Raw genomic sequence first — 23,863 nt, forward strand, 5'->3', positions numbered from 1 at the left:
GACCTAGCATATCTTGGCCCCCAAACAGAACATTTTTCACTAGGCAGCCTTGACTTCCCGTTGTGTGGGCTCTGGCTGGGGATTTTTCAGCCTAACCCTAGCCCCAAAGCAGCTGCTTCCTATTTCTTCCACTGAAAATTCTCCCTTTTGCCAACACAGAGTGTTCTGCTTCCGTTTTGACTACTTCAAAAATAAAACACAGTGTTCATTAGTTGCTTGGTGTAAGGAATGAACGCTTGCAGTCAAGAATTTTGGATTCTTGTCCTGTTTCTGCCACTAATTAATTGGCTGTGTGCCCTAGGCAAGCCCCTTCGATTGCTCGGCATTTTAGCTTCCTTTTGAATAAAATGGATGAGTGCAGTAGGCTCTTGTCCACTTCATCCTCTCTGTCCCCCAGCAGGCTCTCCGTGGAGGCCCAGAACCCTCTGCTCCCCATGGGCAGCTGCCAGGCAGGGCATAACCTGTATGTCTGTCTGGCCCACCATCCACCTCTGGTCTGTGCCACTTTGATCCTGCTACTTCTTGGCTTCTCTGGCCTGGGTCTTGGCAGATTCCTTCTGACCAACCAGACTGGCCTGCGCAACCCTGACATCCCTCAGGTAAGTACGGTCCTGCCTAGCCTCCCAATTCAGTGTGTTCTTTCTACTACTCTGCTCTCACCCGCTTCTCACCCTCTTTGCACACAGGATTGGGTCTCCTTCTTGAGATCTTTTGGCCAGCTGACCCTGTGCCCTGTGAACGGGACAGTTACAGGGAAGTGGCATGCTTCTCACGTCGTGGGTTTGCGGACTACCTTGAACTTTGGAGATGGTCCAGACAAGAATAAGTCTCAGACATTCCAAGCCAAGGTCCTGGGTAGTCACATGGGACTGAAAGGTGAGCGGAGGGGAGAATGCTGGAGGCAAGCATCAGAACATGAAGTGTTGAGCTCTGTCTCTACCCTCACTAAACCCAGATCTCGAACATATCTCTAGATTTTAATCACTTCTGCTATAAGGAGAATCAGACACTTTTAGTGAATATGCACCCACAGTGCAGGTTATTTGGAAACATTTTATGTTTCCTCTTCTAGCCCCAAGGTTCTTTGATTATGTTCTTGGAGATTTGATTGGGTAGGTTAGACAGTGTTCTTTTTTTCCTCCTTCTTCATCCTCACAAGCAACTCTGGTTGCCAAGTCTGTGGGCAGTTGCGTTGCTGACCTAAACGGTAATATTTCCCTGGTGTGTCAAATCCACCAGTGGGTCTGAGGAAGAAAGGTGTGCAGTCTTTGTCTTCCCGAGTGATTTATATCCTCTGAAAACCCACTGAAGGGTCAGCTATGAGTTGGTTCCAACTTGATGGCAATGATCTTGACTTCTGACTTATCCTTTCAGCCTTCTCCTCTTAAGGATGCTACCTTATTCCTGCTAGGATATCAGAGAGTCACCTTCTTCTAATCAACTCTTGAGGGTCCACTTCTTCCTGTGGAGAACACAGAAAAAGTGCGACACTATCCATTTCCAGAGAGTTTTCTAGGGAAATGATGAGTGAATGATTCATTGGGTGTCATTAATTCCTATTCATTATTTGACCTCAAACTAGGAAGATGTATAAAGAAGGAAAGGTGGAATTTTCTGACTTTTGAGGTTATTTTATAATACCATCATTCCATTATGACTCTTCTGTCCACTCAGTATGTATATTTGTTGGTTTATATTTGAAGGTAGGTTTCTCTATGTCCAGATGTTCACATAATGTGAACAAAGGACAGGAAGAAAGGAATGTGTCTGATATGTACAGAATTAGAACAATTTTATCTTCTTTTTACTTTTGTATGTATGTATATGTATTGTAGCTTTGTTGAAGTGTAATTCACATACACAATTCACTCATTTAACTTGGATGCTTTAATATATTTATTGAATTGTTCAGCCATCATTGACTCAACTTTAGAACATTTTTTATCATCTCAAAAAGAAATGCCAAAAAAAAAAAGAAATGCCAGACCTCTTTGCATTCATTTTCTGTTTCAAGTTCTCAGTTCTAAGCAAACCCTAACCTAAGTTCTGTCTTCTTTGATTTGCCTGTTAGAGACATTTTCTATAAATGGATTAATAATACGTGGTCTTTTGTGTCTGACTTCTTTCACTTAGGGTGATGTTTTCAAGATTCATCCACATTGGCCAATGTATCAATATCTTATCCTTTCTTACAGTGAAATAATACTCCATTATAAGGAAATACTACATTTTATTTACCCATTCATCAATTGGTAAATTAATTTCCATTTTTTGGCTATTATAAATAATGCTGACATGAATATGTGTTTTCATTTCTCTTGCATATGTGCTTAGGAGAGGAACACTAGATCAGATGGCAACTTTATGTTTAACCTTTCAGTGGACTGTGATGTCGTTTTCCAGAGTAGCTGCACAATTTTGTATTCTCACCAACAATGCATGAAGGTTCAACTTTTCCCACATCTCTACTGAGGTAATAGGAGCAGGTGTGTCGAAGATAGTGAGATTGGCTCAGGATAAGACCAGGTTCAGGACTCTGGTGTATAGGGTCACTATGAGTCACACGCCACTCAATAGCCCGTAACAACAAAAACGTTAACCCTAATGGCGTCTCTTATTGACTTTAGTCTCGGTGGTGGTGGTGGTGGTGGTGGTGTGTGCCGTCGAGTTGGGAATGACCCATAGCTGATCCTCCAAGGGGTTTTCAGAGGTGGTAAATTGCATGGGAAGAGATTGCCCATTCTCCTGCAGAGCAGCTGGTAGATTCAAACCATGTGCCTCTGAGATTGTAGTGCAGCTTCTTACACGAGGCCATCAGAGCTCCCTAAGTGAAGTATCCCATTAGGGCTTTGATTTTCATTTCTTTCATGGATAATGATGTTGAACATCCTTCTATGTATTGATCAGCCATTTGTATATCTTCTTTGTGTTTGGGCTCATTGTCCTTTTAGTGTTGAGCTATAAGACTTCTTTATATATTCTGAATGTAACTCTCTTATCAGATTTATGATTTCCAAATATGTTCTCCTGGCCTCTTAATGGTAATATCCCCCTTCTAATTTTGGGGTTTTTTTATATTGTGATTTTAATAAAATTTTACAGAAAAGTTGGAAAATCCTTGTTGAAAATCGATTAGCCACAACTATGAACATTTATTTCTGGGCTGTCGGTTCTAGTCTACTGATTGCCCATCCATAAGCTAGCACCACACTGTCTTGATTACTGTTACTTCATAGTAATATGTTTTGGAATCAGGAAGTGGGAGTCCTTTGTTATTTTTCAAGATGATTTTGGCAAGCCTGGCCCCTCAAATTTCCATATGAATTTTTAAAATAGTTTGTCAATTTCCATAAAGCTCTATTCTTTTTCATAATGGCCAGGGTGAAGAAAAAAATAACATCTAAGAGTATTTTTAGAACAACCAGCGATACAAGATCAAAAAGGCAGCATTTGCCCAGGCATAAAGCTAAGAAGACATAAGGCTAAAAGGATTACTGGAAATGAGAATCATAGGGAGGGAAAGGGTACAGTTGCATTGTGGATATTGTCATTAATATAGAACAAAATGTGTAGTTATGGTTAAATGGAAGACCACTTTGCTCTATAAATTTAATGCAAATCACACTTTAAAAAACCCCCAACAGATCAGTATTGGAGAAAGCTAAAAATAAATCACCCATGATTATACCATCTAAGCAACAATTACTGAGCACCTACTATGTGCAGCGCTCAGGTGGCATAATCTGTAGCAAGCAGCACTGCTACCCCAAAGCAGCATGTCTCTTGGGGTTCAAATCCACCAGCAATTCCACTGGACAAGGATGAGCAGTCTTCTCCCATTGTGTTTCAGAGCTTGGAAAACCTGACAGAGTCATTATGAGTTAGGGTTGACTGGATGGCAGTGGGTGTGAGTTCTATTTTTTACTGTGTCTCAAGCATGGAGGATACAGAGATCTGTAACACATGGGCCCTCTCCTGGAGTTGCCCACAATAGAACATGGATACAAGTGCAAATAGAAGTAAATACCTCTCATTGTGTGATGTGAAATACAGGGTACAGTGGAAGGTTACCAGAAGCTGTAAAGCAGGGTTAGGTAGGTCAGGGTTCACCCAGAATATAGTTCCTGGACTAAGGACTTAGGAGTTTGCTGTTCTAGTCAGAGAGAATGGCATTTGCAGAAGCTCGGTGGTGGGAACCATGGTGGCCTGTTTAGGAGCTCCCAAGGGGTCCATTTGGCAGCAGATGAATGTGAAGCAGCAGACAGAAATCCACGAGGGTCTTGTGTGCTGTGCCTAGGTATCCTTAACCAGGAGAGTCATAATTCTGCTTGCTTGGTTATTTTGAAAGATTACTTTGTTGGCCGACTAGCAGAGAGAGGCTGTCCAGATGTGGGAAGACCGGGTAGCTGAGTGGTTTGGTAAAGAGATGAAGAGAACCTTAGCTCAGGCTGGTGTGAACGAAGGAAGCTCATTTTAGACCACAGAAATGTGAGGTGGACAGGTTTGTGACTTGATTCCATCTGGAGAATGGAGAAGGAAAGAGAAAAATTAGGTTTTAGAGTTTTGGCTGTATGTTTTTCAGAATGGCAGTGGGGCAAGGAGCAGGGGTCCAAGTGCTGTCCTGCTAACTGAAAGGTGGGCATTTTGAACTCACCAGTTGTTCTGAGGGACAAAGATGTGGCAATCTAAAAAAAATGATGTGGCAATCTGCTTCTATACAGGTGGACAGCAGTGGAAACTATGGAGCAGTTTTGCTTTGTCCTATAAATAGCATCAAGATAAGTAAAAATTCATTTAACAGGCATTTGTATATTTTTTACTTATAATTGTTTTTTCCCTTTTGCTGTTGCAATATTATAATTTTTTTATTTTATTATTTTTTTGTGTATGTGTGCTGTCAAATCGGATCTGACTGGTACAGGAGGAGATTGCCCCTCCTTCTCCATCAGAGCATCTGGTGGATTTGAACTGCGTACCTCTGGGATTGCAGTGCAGCTTTTTTCAACTAGGCCACTAGAGCTCCCTGTATTATAATTTTTTGTATTATAATTTTAATAGTCTAAATAGTTCTTTAAATGCCAAGGCTGTCATTTTAATATTTCTTCTATTATTAAACATAGCAGTATTTCTTATTTTTTGTTTTATTGGTAAAATCACAGTGAATATCTTGGTATTATTTGCTTTTTATTTTGGCTTTGTTTTTTTTCTTCTTGTATACCAACAATCTGACAGGCCCAGAAAGAGACTGCCCCTCCTTCTCTAGCGGAGCATCTGGTAGATTCGAACCATGCACCTTCAGGATTGCAACACAGCTTCTTGCTACTAGGCCACCAGAGCTCCCTGCTTTTTCTTTTAAAATCTTTCTTTAGGACTAATTTCTATGAGTGGTACTGTTAACTAAAAGGACGGGAGTCTGTTTTTATATACACATTCAGAATTTTATTGTGCATTCAGAAGTATATAGAGCAGATGTGAAAAAATGTGAAAAACACCATCTCACTTCCTCTCCAGAAGGGATTGTCCACGGTTTGGTGGCAGGCTCTTATTCCCTTTTTGTGCCCATTTAAATTGCGACAGATATAGCCAATTGTCTTCTAAAATGTGTCATCAGATGTAAGTGCCTATTACCTCACACCTTCAGCAACTCTCCTTTTTGTCTGTCTTTTTAATTTTAACCAGCTTAGTAGACAAAGGAATTACCAAATTGTTTTAATGATGATCTTCTGATTGCTAATGATAATTGCTAGTGAGCGTTTTATTACAGGTTGTGGCCATTTTCATTTTGTCTATGAATTACCTATTCATATCATTTGCATGAAGGAGCTCTGTTGGCATAGTCCGTAAGGATTTGTACTGCTCACCCAAAGGTCTCCTCTCTGATGGTTCAAATCCACCAGCAGCTCCACAGGAGAGATGGGCAGTCGCCTCTCTGCTGCCTTCTTTAGTCTCTTCTCTGTCTCAAAAGAGATTGACTCTCATCCTGCCTCATCAGTATCATATAAGTTATTGTTACAATGTTCTGTGGAATCAGAACTGCCTCATAACTGACCCTCCAGTGGGTTTCCAGAGGCTGTAAGTTGCATATGAAGAGATTGCCCATTTCCCCACCCCCACCCTGTGAAGTAGCTGGTAGATTTGAATCACATACCTTTGGGTTGGCAATGTAACTCCTATATTCATTAGACTACTAGAGCTCCTTATCATATAGGTTAGGACTTAACATACAGATTATGTCTATAATGTATTTCCTCCTCTTTGACTCTGGTTGTTGGTACATAAATTTGAATGATAGTGGTATTAACAGGTCTTCCTTGTATGTGTATGGATATTATCCTGTCACTCACAATATTGTATTTCAAGTTGGATCTAGAAATCGCCTTTTTAACTATGAAAGCGACCCCGTTTTTTCTCATCTTGTTCTTTTAACTTGTGTAGAAAACTTTTGACTTTCATATGGTCAGAATTATCAATCTTGCCTTTTTTAATAAAAGCTTTAATTAGCTTTTGTGTCTTTCTTAAAAAGGCCTGCTTTTGGCCCTGAATCAAGGCCAGCAGTTTGCTGGTTCTTTTGGTTTCAAGCAGGAACCTGAGAAAATATCTTCCTATGGTCTATTTGCCATTTCAGAAGTCTGGAAATGGAATGGTCAATTCATTGAAAAGAAACAGCAAAACAAAACAAAAAAAAAAAAAAAGAAGGTGGCACCCCACTTTATCCTGAAATTACAAGACTATTTGTTGGTACTTAAAAAAATTACTGTGTTGCTGGCCTAGTGGCAAGAAGCTGCACTGCAATCCCAGAGGTACAGGGTTCGAATCCACCAGATGCTATGCTGGAGCAGGAGGGGCAATCTCCTCCTGTACCAGTCAGATCGGATTTGATGGTACACACACACAAAATATTAAATTTAAAAAAAATTATTGTGGTGGAAATATGCACATCAAAACAGAGCTCATCTCAGCAGTTTCTATGTCTATAATCAGTGACATTGATTGCATTCAAGTTATATAACCATCCTCACTAGCCTTTTCCAAATTGCTATCCCTTCATTAACATAAACTCAGTATCTCTTGGTAAAAGCTGCTTTTTTACTCCCTCCTTCCCACACTGATAACTGTTAATAATAGTTTATTTCTCTGTATTTGCTTATTTCATGTAAGTATAATATTTGTCTTGTTGCCACTGATATCTTGGGCTCAGCATCAGGTGGCTAAGATTTATCAACATAGTAGCATGCATCAGGACTTGATTCCTCTTTAAGGCTGAGTAGCATTCCTTTGTGTGTAGTCATGGCATTTTGTTTATTTGTGAATGAGTTGTAAGATATTTCAGTTGTTTCTACATTGTAGCTGTTGTGAAATGTGCGGCAGTGAATGCTGCTGTGAAGGTTTCTATTTGTGGTCCTGCTTTCACTTCTCAGTGTACAACTAGGATCAGGATTGCTGGGCCATGTGGTGATTCTGTGCTCAACTATTTGAGCAACTTCCTAACTATCTTTCACAGTGGCTGCTCCATTTTAAGTACTCATCACCAGTGAGTGAGGCTTTCACTTTCTCCACATCCCCTTCAGCACTTGTTTAGACCTTGACTACCTTAGAGGGTAAGATGGTATCTCACTCTGGTCTTGATTTGCATCTCCTTAATGGCTAGGAAAGGAGAGCTGCTGGCATAGTCTGTAGGGAGCTGTGCTCCTAATCCAAAGGCCACATCTCTCTGACAGTTCAAATCCAGCAGCGCTCTTCAGGAGAATGATAACAGACATTCTCTTCCCATATGATTTGTAACCTCAGAAAATGAATGGGGGGGTCAGCTCTGGTTGGTTCCAACTCACCAGCAATGAGACGGGAATGGCTAATGATGTTAAGTATCTCTTCATGTATTTGTTGGCCGTTTGAATATTCTCTTTGATGAATTGTCCAAGTTTAATGCCCTTTTTTATTATGTTCTTTGTCTTTTTGCTGTTAAACTGTTGTTTAAAAAATGTATTTTGTGTGGTTTGAATCCACCAGATGCTCTGCTAGAGAAAGAGGGACAATCTCCTCCAGTATGACTCAGATCCGATTTGACGGTAAACACATACACACACACAACTACACAAATTTTTTTTAAAAAATGTAATTTGCATAGTAGACTCTTGTATGTTTTGAGAATCTTTTTCTAATCTCTAGGCTGTCTCTTTTCTTTTTTGGAAAGTTGAAAGTCCTTTGATGAAAGAAAGTATTGAATTTTTAAGCATTTCCATTCATCTCTTTCTTTTTGTGCTTATATCTGCATCTGGTAATTCATTACTAAAAACTAGGCCCTGCATCCCCACACGTTGTTTTCTTCCAAGAATTTTATAGTTTTAATGTTCAGTCCTTGGAGAAGGACCTCATGCTTGGAAGGGTAGAGGGATAGTGTAGGAGAGGGAGACCCCAGATGAAATGGATTGATACAGTGACTGAAGTGATAGGGGTTTGTGTGTCCGAATGAATGACACTGGCTGAGGACAGGGAAAGGTTCAGAGCTGCTGTACCTAAGATCGCTATGCATCACAGGTGACTCAACGGCACGTAAAAACAATAACATAACTATGACAGGTTTTGGAAGCACAAGTGGCATCCACTTCCTAAACAACATGCCTTCAGAAACTCTATGAACTTTGATAAATGTCCATAGTTAGAGAGGGCTTCAGGCCTGTGTTCATAGGGTCTCTATGAGTTGTGCTCAACTTGAAGGCAATCAACAACAACAACAATGTTCATATTTAAGGAGCCCAAGTGCAACAAATTGTTTAAGCACTTGGCTGTTATCCAGAGGGTCAGTGCTTCAATCCACCCAGCTGCTCCAAGGAATAAAGATCTGATAGTCTGCTTCTGTAATGATTGTAGCTGAGAAAACTTCCTGGATCTGTTCTGTCACATGGGGTTGCTGTGAGTTAGAATCAACTCAGTGGCACCCAAGAACAGTTTGCAGGTAGGTTCTTGATCCATTTCTAATAGGTTTTTGTGCATAGTGTAAGATTTAGATCTTGAGTCATTCATCTGCATGTGGAAACCAATTTTCCAAGCACCATTTATTGGCAAAACCCTTCCTTATTGATTAGACTGAGGTGCCCTTGTTGAAAATCAGTTGACCTCAAAATGGATTTCTGAACTCTCAATTTGTATCCTGTTCTTCTTGTTATATCCAGTTGGAACTGACCCACAGCTGACCCTCAATAGGATTTACAGTGACAGTAAATCGCCCAGGAGGAGAGCAGTTGGTGGATTGGAACGTCCTATTTATTTAGGCCTTCTTTCATTTCTTTTAGGAATGTTTTATAGTTTTCTGTGTGCAAGTCTTTCATATAAATGGTGATATTTCCTTAATTTCCTTTTCTTCTTGCTGATATATAGAAACTCTGTTGACTTTTATGTGTTGCTGAACTCATTAGTTTTGATAGCTTTATTGTGTATTGTTATCTGTGAGAAAGGATTTTAGTTCTTCCTTGGTTTATTTTCACTTCATTTGCAGTTTAGAGACCTTTTAGGATTTCTTTCCCTAGCTTAGTTGCAACACTAGCTAGGACTTTGAGACAGATAACTGAATACAACCTAGTTATAAGAAGTTGTATCACCCAGAGTCACATAGTCTCCTGACATGCTATTTACAGCTTCTGAAAACCTGATAGAGGGTCAGCTATGAGTTAATTTTGATTCAGCGCAACATTAACAATTGAGTACTTGTGGTATGACCCGTCTTGTTCTTGATCTTAATGAGCAAGCTCTCAGTCTTTCTGCATTGAGTGTGATGCTAACAGTGGGTTTTCTGTAAGTGCTTTTATGATTTCTTTTAATACTTGTTAGTGTTTGGCTTGGTTTATTTTCATTTATTTATTTATTTATTTTATTTATTTGTTTGTATAGCTCTTTACTACATCTGGACTTTATTTGGTCTACGGTGTGAGATAAGAGACTTAGTTTTTTTTCCTTATGGAAATTGTCCCAAGGCCTTTTACTGAATAGGCCATCCTTTACTCACTAATTTGAACTGAAGTATGAATTTGTTAATACATTTTCGTACTTAGTGGAAACTGCTTTCTTTTTCTTTTTCTTTTTTTAATTTTATTTTATTATTTTTTGTGTGTACCGTCAAATCAGACCTGACCGGTACAGGAGGAGATTACCCCTCCTTCTCCAGCAGAGCATCTGGTGGATTTGAACTGCGTACCTCTGGATTTGCAATGCAGCTTCTTGCCAGTAGGCTACCAGAGCTTCCTGGAAACGGCTTTCTTAAAAAGAAAAAAAAAGTTTATGCAGACTGACATTAGCAATGTGTACCTGCCCCACTTTCACCTTTTTCACCACAGCATTGCTCATGTTGGCATTATTGTTTCATTTATTGGAGACTAATTTTTTGTTCAGATAGGTACATAGTTATTTTTCTTTCTCAGTGATGTAAATTATGGTAGATAGAATACTTCTTTGAATAGAAATTTTCTTTCATGTTCTCTCCTGGGCCTCTTACAGGATCTTCTGCAGGCGAGCTGGTCCTCGTTACAGCCAGAGTGACCACAGAAAGAACTCCAGGGACCTGTCTATATTTTAGTGCTGCCCCAGGAATCCTGCCCTCCAGCCAGCCTCCCATACCCTGCTCAGAGGAGGGCATAGGAAATGCCACTCTGAGCCCGATGATGGCTGAGGAATGTGTCAGCGTCTGGAGCCATGAAGGCCTCGTCCTCACGAAACTGCTCACCTCTGTAAGAACCCCTGGCAGTAGGTGCCAGCGTTTCATAGGCTGCCAGACTCCCAGAGGGGAGGCAGTGCAGTCTAATCATCCACTTTGCGATTTGGTCCCCGTAGATGGGGTGAACTTTGAGAAAATAGTTTTTCTGAGCCCCAGCACCTTTATCTGTAAAATGGAAAATGTGATACTATTTCCTGATAATACCAGCAAATAATGATCAAAGGAGAATGGATTTAAAGTGCCCGGGTCCGAGTCATGGCACAGAAAAAAAAAAAGTGCCCGGGTAAAAATATCTGGTAAATAAAACAAGTTTGATGAATGACAGCTACTACTATTAATTATTGTCTTTAAATACAGTAGAACATGATCTTTACCTCAAAGGAATTCAGAAACTGTAGTCAGAGGCAGAATGGGCTAATTGCAATGATAGAAATGTGAGTAGAGTGTTTTGTAAACACAAGGTAAAGAGCAGTGAACTCCAACTTGAACATTTATGAAGAGGACTTCACAGAGAAGGTGGTATTTAGAAAGAAAATTGTGTACAGTAGTTTATAATGCACAAAGTATTTTCAGGTTCATTACTTCATTTGATCTTAAAATAGCCCTTTGAGGAAGGTGTTATTACCCCATTTTACAGATGAGGAAATAGCTTTAGAGAGAGGGAGTGGATTGCCCTAGGCCATACAACTGGTAAGTGGCAGAGACTTTTGACTCTTAGTCCTTGTTTTGCTGGGGCCTGTTGATCCCTGAAGAATAAGGAAGATTTGGGTAGGAAATAGATTAGAAAGGATTCAGAAGAGAGGAGATAACATCGCAGGCAAAGGCTTAGAGATTTAAAAGTGTTGAATCTTTGAGGGGACTCTGATGAGTGGCTTTGGAATGTTTAGGAGAGGGATCAGGAGAGACCGCAGGTTCCTAATGATGAGGGACCATGAACACCAGGCTTAGATGCTTGACTGGACACTGCAGACTGTGGGCCACCACAGGTTTTAAGGAGAGAGAGTGAGAGGACCTTCACTGGTGCAGGGCGGAAGTTGTCCCTAGCAGAGGAGGGAGACCAGCTGGGAGACTGCACCATGCTCTTACCTCAAAATTGAAAAGGTCTTGGTGAGGGAGGTGATCTCAGAGCTTGGAATAAGTGAAGTCCTGGGCTCCAGACCTGGCCCTGCTTCTGCGTTTATAAAATGTGAGTAATAGTGAACTCTCCTATCTCATGGAGGTATTATGGGCACTCAAGTCGAGTCATGGGATGGGTTTTAAAAAAAGCAGTTTCTAAACCTTTGAGACAAATGTTAGCTTGTGTATAAAGAACAGTTTCCCTTTAAGGTTAAATACAGAGTACCTTCTCCTTCACAGCAGCTTCTCTCTGTAGCACTTGAATTGAGGGTAGAATGTCTTCCATCCTTTTTTCACGGTCCTTCTGCCCCTCTTTTGCTACTTCCAGGAGGAGCTGGCTCTCTGTGGCTCCAGGCTGCTGGTCTTGGGGTCCTTCCTGCTTCTCTTCTGTGGCCTTCTCTGCTGTGTCACTGCTGTGTGCTTCCACCCACGTCGAGAGCCCCACTGGTCTAGGACCCGGCTCTGAGGAGACTGGCCCAGTTCCCACTTGTTCTCAGGTGAGGTTCTTTGGCATAGTCCTTTGGAAGTAGAGAATGGGGTGTGGGTCAGAGTTATAACTGGGACACAACAGGTGCTTAGCATCCATTCTCAAATATTGCTTCTTCTGACTCATGGGAACCCTGTTCAACTGTAACTACCCCTTGGCATGGAACAATTTATACCATCAATATTCAACATCTTCCTCCTTCTTTTAACTTTCATGCTATAAAATAAGTGACACTTACATAGAAGAGCCTACAGAACCTAAAAATATAGGTGCACAAATTATTATAAAGCAAACATTGTTTTAAACCAGTCAGACAAAAAAGTAGAATATTACCAGACAGCCCTGAAAACACTCTCTTTCCCCTGTTGTTGTTATTGTTGATTGCTACTGAGTCACGTACGACTCAAAGCGACTCCATGAACAAAAGACCTGAGGGCTTTCTATAACTCTCTTTTGTCCAAGCTCATAGAGTTTCCAGAGGCATGTGGTTTAGGATGCCATTTGTGCTTCCCAACCTGTCTTAAAACTGGGAGCTCCACCAAACACTGTCCACCATGGGCAGCCATTATGGCATTTGAGACCCCAACGGTACAAGGTTCAGCATCACAGCAAACCCAGATTACCTCATTGCAACAAATTGACAAAAGAGTGTTGTACGACTTAGAAGAATGTTCCTCCAAAATAAAGTAGCAAAGGATTAAAAGATAATCCCTTGGACCCGACTTATTAATATAAGGGCCAGGAGGTTTTGTTGACTCTAAACAAGAGGCTTTAGTAATAATAAAAAAGAAAGAAAAACATTCCACAATCACCCTCAACCAAAACAAGAGAGCGTATCTTACACAGTCCAGTCGCTTCACCCAGTTTCCAGATGGAGACAAGGGCTTGGCCTTACGGGTAACTATTATCTTGCTATGGAGTCTCCGACCACTCTGCATTTCTAAACAATATAGTTTTGTCTTTTTGATGTTTATATAAGTGCAGGTATAGAGCATGTACTCTTTTGTGACTAGTTTACATCCTGGCAATAGTTTACATCTGAGCTTTTAAAAATATTTGTGAGTCCTAAGAATCCCACATAGATTGTGTATGTGTGTGCAGGTAAGGACTTGTGCTGCCAGCCCAAAGGTATGCGGTTTGAATTCACGGGCTGCTCCCCAGTAGAAAAAATGGGCACTTTTCTCCTGTGCGGTTTTCCTGCCTCTCAAAACCTGCTGGAGGGTCGGCGCCAACTCGATGGTGGTACTCCACTGCTGTGTGCCTGGGCACTTAGATGTACCTTTTCTTTGCTGTTTAACCATCACTGTCACTCCATTTAGGAAAAGTTGGCTTTAATAACAAGGTCTTTTGCAGAGGTAACAGTGAGTGAATGAACATGTTGGCTGACAGGTTCACGTGTTAGCTTAGTAGGAATAACATTTCTGGGGGTGAAAACACTGTAACAGATGGCTCTGGTGTTCTGAGAACACATATGATGCACAAATTCAAACTCATTGCCTTCAGGCCGGATCCAACTCATAGCGGACCCTCCCCTGGGTTTTCTGAGGTGGTAAATCGCAAAGGAGGGAATTGCCCTTCTTTCCCAAGTAGGTGCCTTTGGATCAGCAGTGCAGCTACTTATAGACTATGCCGCCAGAGCTCCCTACATCTGATGCACCAGCCCTTAAACATGTCCGCCTCAGCTGGCTGCTGTGTCCAGGAAATAATTGGGAGAAATGGAAATAGCTCAGGCCCAGGGAAAGGCTATAGACTAGAGGAACCGGAAGCTCAAGATCCACTTTGCTTATTTCACCATTTTGCTTACAGCTTGATTCTCCAACCACCTACTTGGGACAGGAAGTGGTGGACCCTCTCAGCATTTCTTACATATGAGTCAACTGGGAAGGAAGACTTTTCTGGTCCCTGGTAGGCCCTGAGGCCATCCTGACTGTGACCAGTGCCAGCTCCTACATGTATTTTCACTCCTCTGTTCGAACCTTCCTCGATTTCCCCTGTCATCCCAGAGCACCTCCCCAGGCCCCCTTTTACAGCCTTGTGTTTTACTTTTCTTTCTCTGTCTCTTCCCTAGGTCTGAATCAAGTTCTTGGGCCTTGGTTCTGAGTTGGAAGAGATGCTACAAAAAGTGAAGAGCTGGGATGTGGAAGAAAATAAAAGACTTTTTATTTCCCCCTTTGTTACTGAGGTGTTACTTGGTGATTTAGGTTGAGATGAGAATTTTAGGGTAGACAGATTTAGGAACTTTAGGACATTTTTTTTGTCTGGGAGTTGAGCTACAAGTTGGAATCTTCCTTTTTCACTTTCATTGGGCCGTGGATAACACCTGGTTTTGATTCCAACTTCGATACTTGATGTCTTCTTTTCTTCTATGGAATAAGTCATGTGAGTCTGGCAATGGAAGGAAGTACTTTGACATAAATACAGTGTGACCTTGGGCAGGTCATGCAAATCCTCATGCCCTCGCTTTCCGAAAGGGATTTGACCTACTGAGTTTTTCCAGCCAAAATAACCCAAAACCTGTCAAGATTCATCGATTTAGGAATGCACAGCCTGGCTGGACGGTTATCAACTTCAGAGCCGTCCATTTTCCCGCCTTTTCGGCGCCCAGCAGCAGCCTCCTCGTACCCCTCCCAACCTCAACGCCGGGCGCAGGCGCAGAACGCCGAGTCCCCCTCCCGTTCACCCGCGCCCCCTCAAAGCTTCCCCTAGCAACAAGCGCGAGCTCCGCGCTAAGGCGGTGCGGACGCATGCGCCCCAGCCCTCTGCGCGGCCAGTGTCTGACCGCGCGCCGGACTCCTCCCCCTCCACGATTAGCCCTTCACTCCTCCTGCGTCCGCGTGGCGGGGCGCGCGCTCACTCAGCCTCGGCGGCGGCCCGGCTCCCAAAAAGCAGCGATGAGGAGAGAGGGGCGGGGCCGCCTCGCCTTGGGGCTCCGCCCACTTTGACCCGGCATCCTTACCGCGCCTGCGCGCTCCCGCCCGGTCTCCATCTTGGAATTGGGAGGAAGAGGGAGAGGGAGATCGGGACGAGACCAGGGCTCGGTTGCGGAGGGAAACTGAGACGGAGACGAGGAGAGGGAGAGAGGGCGCGAGGACAGCCGGCGGCATCTTACCTACTATTGTCCCGCTATCCTCGAGAGAGAGAAGAGGCACGGGAGGAGGCTGGGGCGGGAGTGGGGGCTGTCACCCTCGGATGCTGGTGTGAGAGGGGCCGTGCGGCCGGACGTCCTCGGGTTGGGCCCCCTGTTGGTGGCGGAAGACCCGGGGCTCAGCCACCTGGGTCCCGAATTGCCAGGCTTGGCCCCTCGCGTCTCAGATATCCGGCATCAGCCCCTCCGATTCCAAATATCCGGGGTTCGGGTCCCAACCTTTCTAAACCTAGGGCTCTGTTGCATAGCATTTCAGCTATTTGGGGTTCGGCCCAGACTTTTAAATACCAGGTGCAGTCCCCTTGCGCTCAAATATTCGGGGTTCAGACCCCCACAATCAGAAACCCAGAATTCAGCAACTGTCGCCCTCGAAGAGGAGGAGGACTGGACCGCGAGGTCCTATCAGGTTGTCACCCCCTCCCCACCAGGGGAGGCTTCCCGGGCCCACCCCTCAGGAAGGGCGAAAGCGGAGGAAGAGGTGGCAAGGGGAAGGGTCTCCTTGCCCCTCACCCTGCTCGGCAGAGCCGCTGGAGGACCCCAGGAGGAGGCGGAGGCGCTGGGGCACCATAGTGACTCCTTCCAGGTGAGAAGCGGGGTGCCGGTCTCTGGGATGAAGGGGTGCTCCCTTCTTAGAAGCTGGCCTCGGGTCAGGATGAGGAAGCCCGGCGAGGCCAGTGGTCAGCCTCTGGCCAGCCTTGCCTTCTGTTGCCACCTTCATCCCTTTGCCTTCATTGTGTCTGGTTGGAGGCGACCTCAGGTGACAGGGTCTCCTGTATCATGGCCGGGGGGGGGGGGGGGGGGGGGTTGAGCTCATTCTCGGATTTGCACCCTTCTGGTCTGCTGCCTTGTTGTGCCTTTGCCTCTTACAAGTACATCTCCTCCGTGATTCAATCACCCCCCTTTTCCTGACTCTTCTGGAGCATTGATTCTCAGACCTCTGATCCCTATGGTGTGTCCAGATCTACATAATTGCTTCTCAGGCCCGGTTCTGTTGGGCTTTTTTGCCCTTTGAAAGAAAATGTATGAGAGAGAGAAATAATAAGCTAGGAAGAGGGAGGCATGCCTGGCGATACTTTCCCCCAGTGGCTCTCATCCTGCCCCTTGTTTTGGTGGGTTGTCCAGATAAACTCATACAATTTTTTTCATGTACTGTTTCCAAAGTCCTTTTACCCTCATTCCATCAAATGACCCCCCCTTGACACATTCACCCCCTGGGGCCTCTTTAGTGCCATCTTCCCACTTTACAGTTGGGAACGTTGAGGCCCAAAGAGGTTGCCCAAGGTCACACAAGTGGCAGGGTCAGAATCAGAACCCCAAGTCTTGACTCGGGTCCTAGCCCTGCTCCGGCTCCCTTCTCCCCTGAGCCTGGGCTTGTCAGGGGGGCCAGAAGATAACGAGTTGGATCGAGGTTTAGGAAGAGGAGTTGAAATGAGCTTCCTAGTTTCTAAGAGGACTCCATTCCAGCTTTTTCTAATGGAAGCCTTTGACTCCTGCTTGCTCGTGGATTTCTCGCTCTGCTGTGACCTTCATCTTTACCCTGATCTGAAATGTTGGCCCAGGATCCTGAATAGACTCTTTTGTCAAACAAGAGGCATAGCCAAGCTGCTGGGGTAGGATAACTCCCAAAGGATTAAAGTAGCTTGATGACCCTGGAGAGAGAAGGGAAAATCCATATGTTGAGTGTCTGCTGAGTGCTCCTTTTTACAGAAGACCAAGTATGAATAAACTTCCCCAAAGGCCTGTTGCTGTACCTTGCTGATGGGCTGTACTGGCAGCTGGCAGTGTAGTTTAGAGACAGATGGACTTGGGGTTCCTCATGTGCAGCATGGAAAGTAACGTGGTTCGCCTTACAAAGTGGTTGTGATTTAGCACTGACCTTGGTGATCATTCGATAAACGTCCGTTGTTACCGTGAGGAGGAGCCACCATCTGAAATCTTGCCAGTTTTTGCCACACGTGGCCTAAGAGCTCTGGTGGTGCTGTGGTTAAGCATTCTACAAACTACTCAAAAGGTTGGCGGTTCAAACCCACCGGCCCATTCCATGGGAGAGTGAGGAAGCAGTCGGTGGTCATAAGGATTTATGGTGTTGGGAACCCTCTGGGCAGTTCTCTGTCCTCCAGGGTTGTTTTGAGTGGATTTGACTCCGTGGTAGTGGGCTTTCTTTAATATGGTATGGGGTCCTGGATTGGCATTCTTGGACTGGAGATGGGGAGTGGGGAGGCAGGTCAGAAAGTTGTCTTGGCAGATGTGAACACCTGCTGTTACGTGTGGGTGTGTGGTGGGGGTGAAGGGTGCATGGCTGCTGTTAGATGAGGAAAAGGTGCCTCATTTTAGCAGCCTGGGATCTGCTGAGAGCTGGGCTGAGGCCAGTCAGTCAATCTCCCAGGCTATTCTGAGTTCCCTGCACCCTGGGGAAACACCAGCAAGTCCCCTCCAGCTTGTAGTTGGGCTGAAGGGACAGAATTAACAGCACAACAGGAAACAATGCACAATAGAATATAATTATGTGCTAAATTGTTAGGTGTTTTTTAAAGTCGCTAGAACCCTACCCTAGGAATCCAGCTCTGCTGAAGTCTCCTTTGTATCCTTGACCTAGGCCTAAGTTCCTCCACGTGCTTGGCTTGGCCTGGACGCTTCCCCAGAAAGCCAGCCCTCCCTGGGTGTTTGTCTGGGTGCTGTAGGAGCACTTGCAAGGCTGGGAGTGGTCAGGGAAGGCTTCCTGCAGGTCAGGGGCTAACAGTCATGGGCAGGCAGGCTTGACTGGAGAGGGAAAAAGTCCTGGTCCCTGACCTTGGGGAAGTCCTCTTTCCTCTCTGTGACCTCGTCTTTGGAATAGTGAAGATCTCTGCCCTACTTGTTTCACAGCGCTGTTCTGAAAGAAAACAGCATAGTAGACTTTGGACAAGTCATTGAACCTTTCTGAGCTGCTTTCCTCACCTATAAGGAGGGCTAATGATATTTACTTCCTAGGGTTGTATGAGGAATAAATAAGTGATAGATAATGTATGCAAAGTGATTACTTATTTGTGCAGTAAATGTTACTTGGACACTGAATATGCGTGGTGGTGTTTACGCACATGGACTGGACAGGTAAGGTAACCTGGATCACAGACCCCCAAGCCCACCTCAGGGCCCTGTCCTCACTCTAGTTCTCAATCTCTGCTGCAGTGTCCCTACCCGGTTTTAATAGAGAGTATCCTTAGCCCCTCTGGGTTTGTACCCACTTTTAACAATGGCCGGATTTCCACTGCCTCCGGCCTGGCTGTTTCCTGCCCACTTCCAGGGTGTGAGAGGTTGAGGGAGGAGGGGGCCTTGCCCTTAGGGGAACAGGGAAGTGCCTGGAAATAGTTGGAATGTGGGACTTGTGGGATGGGACACTTGAAGCCTCCAGGGCTCTAATTGTCAAGCAGAGACCTTCATTCTTGAGGGGAGAAGATAGGGTTGAGAGGAAAGTAGGATCTTGTTGAGGGCTGCGGAAGGTAGGAAGGAGGATGCTTAACTTCCCAGAGCCTTCCTAGCCATTTTAGGGACTCCGGGGACCGGCCCCCGTGCTCTGGTTGCCAGGGCAACTTCATTTTTTTTCTGAGCTTTGATGTTTCTAATCTCCCCCTGCCCTTCTTCAGCAGTGCCTCCCCCTCATCGGAGAATTAGGGAAAGAAAAGGCAGAAACCTGAAGGCCCCTTTGCCTGTCTAAGGGTCCCTTCTCTGTTCAGGCCAGGCCCGACTCTCAGGGCCCCCGGGGGCCACCATGCCGGCCGGGGGCCGGGCTGGGAGCCTAAAGGACCCTGATGTGGCTGAGCTCTTCTTCAAGGATGACCCTGAAAAGCTCTTCTCTGACCTCCGGGAAATCGGCCATGGCAGCTTCGGAGCCGTGTATTTTGTGAGTTGACACCTGGGATGGTGGGAAATCTGATTCCTTCCAGCATTCCCTCTGAGGCACTACTCTGCCACACCAGCCTTCCTTGCCTTCTCTTGGGCCAGGAAGTCTTCCTGCTGCCTGATTCTCACTGGAACGCTGCACTACCTTCCAATCTGATCTCCTAGGCCCGAGATGTCCGAAACAGTGAGGTGGTGGCCATCAAGAAGATGTCCTACAGTGGGAAGCAGTCAAATGAGGTGGGCTCAGCTACAGGAGACCAGGTAGGGGACCTTCGGTGTCAGGATGCAGGCTGAAGTGACCCCTCCTCCCCTCATCTCCCTCCAGAAGTGGCAAGATATCATCAAGGAGGTGCGATTCCTACAGAAACTTCGGCATCCCAATACCATTCAGTACCGGGGCTGTTACCTGAGAGAACACACAGCTTGGGTAAGGTGGCCTTCGGGCTTTGGCCTGATGTTTATCCTTAGTCTGGCCCATCTTTATCTTGGTCTAGTCTCTTCGGTGGATCCTATCAAGGATGCATTTGTGGGAAGTAGGGGAGTAGAAGTCTCTTGCTCTTAGGCAAACCCATGAGCAGCAGTGTCAGTCTAGGAAGAGAGACTGACTCAAGTGACATGGACTGCTAGTAGTTGGAAAGGGCACCTGGATCCGGGGAGGTGGTCATCGAATGAGACTTTTAAGAGATTCTGATGGGAGTACTGGTTCTTGGGGCGATCCAGACTCCAAAGACTCCTTTCTATCACCCCCCCCCCCCATCTTCTCCTCTTCCTCTCTATTACTGCCTTGGGGGCTGTGCCTGAATGAAGGATAGGCGGAGTAACTCTCTATTTTGAGTCCCTGAGCCAGGGGTGGCCAAAATCTGCTGACCTGTGACCCTTAATCCTTCCTTAGCTGGTGATGGAGTATTGCTTGGGCTCAGCTTCTGACCTGCTAGAAGGTAAGTTATGTTTTAGCAAAGCGGTGGGAGAAGAGCAGAGAAACTCAAGGGGAATTTTAAAGGGCAGCTTGCTCCTGTCACCCCTTTGACGCCCTCCTTCAGTTAATCTATTTATCCAACCCACCAGTGCACAAGAAGCCCCTCCAGGAAGTGGAGATTGCAGCTGTGACCCATGGGGCCCTTCAAGGCCTGGCTTACCTCCACTCCCACAACATGATCCACAGGTAAAGCAGGGCTGGTGCTCACTGGCAGGGGGTTGCTCTCTGTCCTCCTCCCTCAGCTGGACTTTTTCTGGGAAACTTAATTGTAAATGGAAGCCCTTGCCCAGACTTCCAGAGACCCATGCCTCATCCCTGAACTGTGCTTCTGGCAGGGATGTGAAGGCCGGGAACATCCTGTTATCGGAGCCAGGCTTGGTGAAGTTGGGGGACTTCGGCTCTGCATCCATCATGGCACCTGCCAACTCCTTTGTGGGCACCCCATACTGGTGAGTGGAGAAAGTTCCTAGGATGTGGGGGCCAGAGGGTTGAGGGAGATGACGAACCTCTTTCCCCTGGTCACTCTTCCAGGATGGCTCCGGAAGTGATTCTGGCCATGGATGAAGGGCAGTATGATGGCAAGGTGGATGTCTGGTCCTTGGGAATAACCTGCATCGAGCTGGGTAAGGACGCAGTCCTCTCTGCTCCCTCACCCTCTTTCCTCCCCAGACCTTTCTCTTTGTTACTATCTCCCTGCCATCTCAGCGTCTTCAGATTCCAAGTTCCTGTTTAATTTGCCTGCCCTAGATCCCCTCTGAAAGTAGCCTTCAAGTGCTGCTGGTTCTTAGACTAAAGATGTTCTAGCATTTCTCTCTTCCTGTTTCCTATTTTGATTTTTAACCTTTTCGAGCGCCCACTGTGTGCCAGGTTCTCTGCTAGCTTCTGGGAGTGTACAGTGATGAGAGAGACACAGTGCCTGCGCTCCCAGAATGTATATTTGGGTTGGGGAAGGATTCATGCTTTTTCTCTCTGTGATGAAAGCCAGCTGGAGAAGTTACAGGAACTGTAAAAACATTAAACGAAGGACTTAACCTAGTTTAGGGGCTGAGAAAGACCACATTGTAGCTGAGATGTTTAAATAGACCCAGAGGAAGATAGTAGTTAGTCAATGAAGAGTGTAGGCACGAGCATGCCAGATAGAGTGGATGGCACATTCAGAAGCTGAGTGCTCAGCGCAGACGTGGGAAACTGAGGCTAGCTTCGGTTGTGCAGAACATGATGAGTACTGCAAAGGGAAGGGAATGAGAAAGCCAGCTTAGAATAGGTTATGAGACCTTGCTGTCCTACACTGTTGAAACAACTAGCAAGTTGATCTTTGTAAACCACCCGACCACCCCCAGAGCAGTGCCAGGTACTGCAGAGCTACTGACAGATCATTTGGGTTTTGGAGGCTGTGTATCTTAATCAGGAGACTTTGCTTCTTTCTCTTTCAGAGCTGCTGGTGGATTTGAACTGACAGAAAGCCTTTTGTTAGCACAATTTACTGTATGCACTGTGCCTTCAGAGTTTTTTTCAGTCGCATTTAGTTACTCTCATTACAACTTTCAGCGGGTGACCTTGTGTGCCACACCTTTTCTTCTCCCTCCCAGTCTCTCTTGTACACTGATGTCAGAAAGATGGACCTGCGCTCAGTTTTATTCCCCTTCTCAGAACCATGGTAGCTCTTCACTGATCTGCATCCTTCCTTACCAAACACTAGAGACTTGTTTACGATGGGTAGGCTCTCCCCCTTCACAAGCTTCCTCACCTTGATTTGTATCCTCTCCTCCACCTGAGAAGAAAATATGGACACAGCATTTACCTCTTTCTACGCATGCAACTTATCATTTAAGGCAGGAAAAATATAGGTGAGAGAAGTGTATCAGGGAGGCCAGGTATTAAAAAATTTAGATTTTCCTGTTTTATTCCCAGTTTTGGGGAGGAATCTGGGTACAGAGAAATATTTCTTTATTACTGAAAAATCAAGTCTGATTATAGATGCCAGCTGATATTCAGAGATGTAGTAGGGGGTGGAGAAGATTGGGGCAAACTCTGCATTGTTCCTGTGGTGGTGGTGGTGGTGGTGGTGGTATGTGCCTTCAAGCCAACTATGGCTCATAGTGACATCGTGAACAATAACTCTGAACCCTGCCCTATCTTGAGCCAGTCTCACTGTTTCTTGAGCCAGTCTCACTGTTTCTTCAGCCATTCTCACTGTTTCTGACACATTGCCACAGTCGCTGTGTCAGTCCATTTCATCCAGGCTCTTCTTCTCCTGCACTGACACCCCCACACCTTTCCAAGCATGATGTCCTCCTTAAGGGTGGCTGTTGCTTAGTTCCAGCCCGCCATTAGCGTGAATGCAGATTCTAATGCACAAAATCCAGTTTTTTAAGAGAGAGAAAAAGTTTAGCTTATTCTTTAATAACTATAGGTGCCTAAGGTGTGGTGGTGTGTTTGTTTTTTAAATCATCACCATTTAAGCCAAAAATAATAATAAAACAAGGTATATGTTTGTCTGCTACAAAAGAACTTCCAGCTTTGCAAGCATAATGTCCTTTTCCAAGGACTGGTCCCTCCTGACATCATTTCCAGTCTAAGGCTTGGCTCTGATACCCTCTTTTCCAAGAGACCTTCATGAATTCCCTGCAGACACACTAGCCTGCCAGGCAGCCTTCCTACAAACTGTCAGCCTCAAGTCTCTTTCTTGTCTTCTCCTTGTGCTAATGAATGCTCTAACCTCCATGTTACTTATTTAGTCCTATTTAAGCTCCCTTAACGAATGGAAGTTTCTTGAGGGCAGAATCTGACTCGTTTTCCTTTGTCTTCTTCCTAACATTCTTTTCCCCCCTTTCTCAACTGGTATCTGATAAATGCTACTTGGACCACTGACTGACTATGTTCCTTCTGCTTCTTTTGTTGGTTTCCAGAACATTAATACATAAATTTTTTTAATGTAGCACTTTTACCAAGTGCATTACATGTAGCACTTTTACCGAGTACATTTACATTTTCGGGTATTTTCTTTGATCTTAGTTTTCATCCGCCTCCCCCCACAGTGCTACAGTGCTGAGGATGGTGTTGCAATTTACATCAGAAAGAATGAGTTAAGGCTCAACCATGGGAACTGTTAAAGGGACCTAAGGTTTGAACTCAGGTCTCCTGATTTCTATTCAAGTCTCTTCTGCCCACCTGCTCCCTCTCACTTTCTCCCCTTCAACTTTCTCTGTAGCGGAACGGAAACCACCACTGTTTAACATGAATGCGATGAGTGCCTTATACCACATTGCACAGAACGAGTCCCCTGTGCTCCAGTCAGGACACTGGTGAGGACTGGGATTTCTGGGCCCAGGGGTTAGAACATGGGCTAGGCTTTCCTAGCTTATGTCTTTCTCCTACCTGTGTCTTCCAGGTCTGAATACTTCCGGAATTTTGTCGATTCCTGTCTCCAGAAAATACCACAAGACAGGCCAACCTCAGAGGTTCTTCTCAAGGTGAGGGCTGTAGAGTTAGCATCCTCCTAAAGCCCCTCGGTGATAGTCTAGCTCTGTGTGTGTGTGTGTGTGTGTGTGTGTG

General features: G+C 45.0%; 2 protein-coding genes across 4 annotated transcripts in view; both read left to right on the plus strand.

Moving 5' to 3' along the window:
• Positions 1 to 368: 368 nt before the first annotated feature.
• Positions 369 to 14,469, plus strand: TMEM219 (transmembrane protein 219). The gene is made up of 5 exons (XM_006896542.1): positions 369 to 599; positions 687 to 876; positions 10,489 to 10,718; positions 12,150 to 12,318; positions 14,377 to 14,469. Exons 1-4 carry the CDS (start codon positions 435 to 437, stop codon positions 12,285 to 12,287), a joined length of 723 nt encoding a protein of 240 aa, XP_006896604.1. The 5' UTR covers positions 369 to 434; the 3' UTR covers positions 12,288 to 12,318; positions 14,377 to 14,469.
• An 818-nt stretch (positions 14,470 to 15,287) lies between these two features.
• The window catches only part of TAOK2 (TAO kinase 2), a 21,185-nt gene continuing 12,609 nt past the window's right edge, over positions 15,288 to 23,863 (plus strand). For 2 of the 3 annotated variants that reach the window (XM_006896543.1, XM_006896544.1), the window contains exons 1-10: positions 15,288 to 16,036; positions 19,167 to 19,333; positions 19,498 to 19,569; positions 19,658 to 19,759; positions 20,225 to 20,270; positions 20,398 to 20,494; positions 20,644 to 20,757; positions 20,840 to 20,931; positions 23,520 to 23,613; positions 23,700 to 23,781. In XM_006896543.1, the coding sequence (XP_006896605.1) occupies positions 19,202 to 19,333; positions 19,498 to 19,569; positions 19,658 to 19,759; positions 20,225 to 20,270; positions 20,398 to 20,494; positions 20,644 to 20,757; positions 20,840 to 20,931; positions 23,520 to 23,613; positions 23,700 to 23,781 (831 nt within the window). In that variant the 5' untranslated portion in view covers positions 15,288 to 16,036; positions 19,167 to 19,201. The remainder of the gene's footprint in view (positions 16,037 to 19,166; positions 19,334 to 19,497; positions 19,570 to 19,657; positions 19,760 to 20,224; positions 20,271 to 20,397; positions 20,495 to 20,643; positions 20,758 to 20,839; positions 20,932 to 23,519; positions 23,614 to 23,699; positions 23,782 to 23,863) is intronic. The other variant, XM_006896545.1, reaches the window with a different exon arrangement.

Source organism: Elephantulus edwardii, unplaced genomic scaffold (assembly GCF_000299155.1).
Source record: "Elephantulus edwardii isolate Elephantulus edwardi_28Jun2011 unplaced genomic scaffold, EleEdw1.0 scaffold00186, whole genome shotgun sequence".
Lineage (NCBI taxonomy): Eukaryota > Metazoa > Chordata > Mammalia > Macroscelidea > Macroscelididae > Elephantulus > Elephantulus edwardii.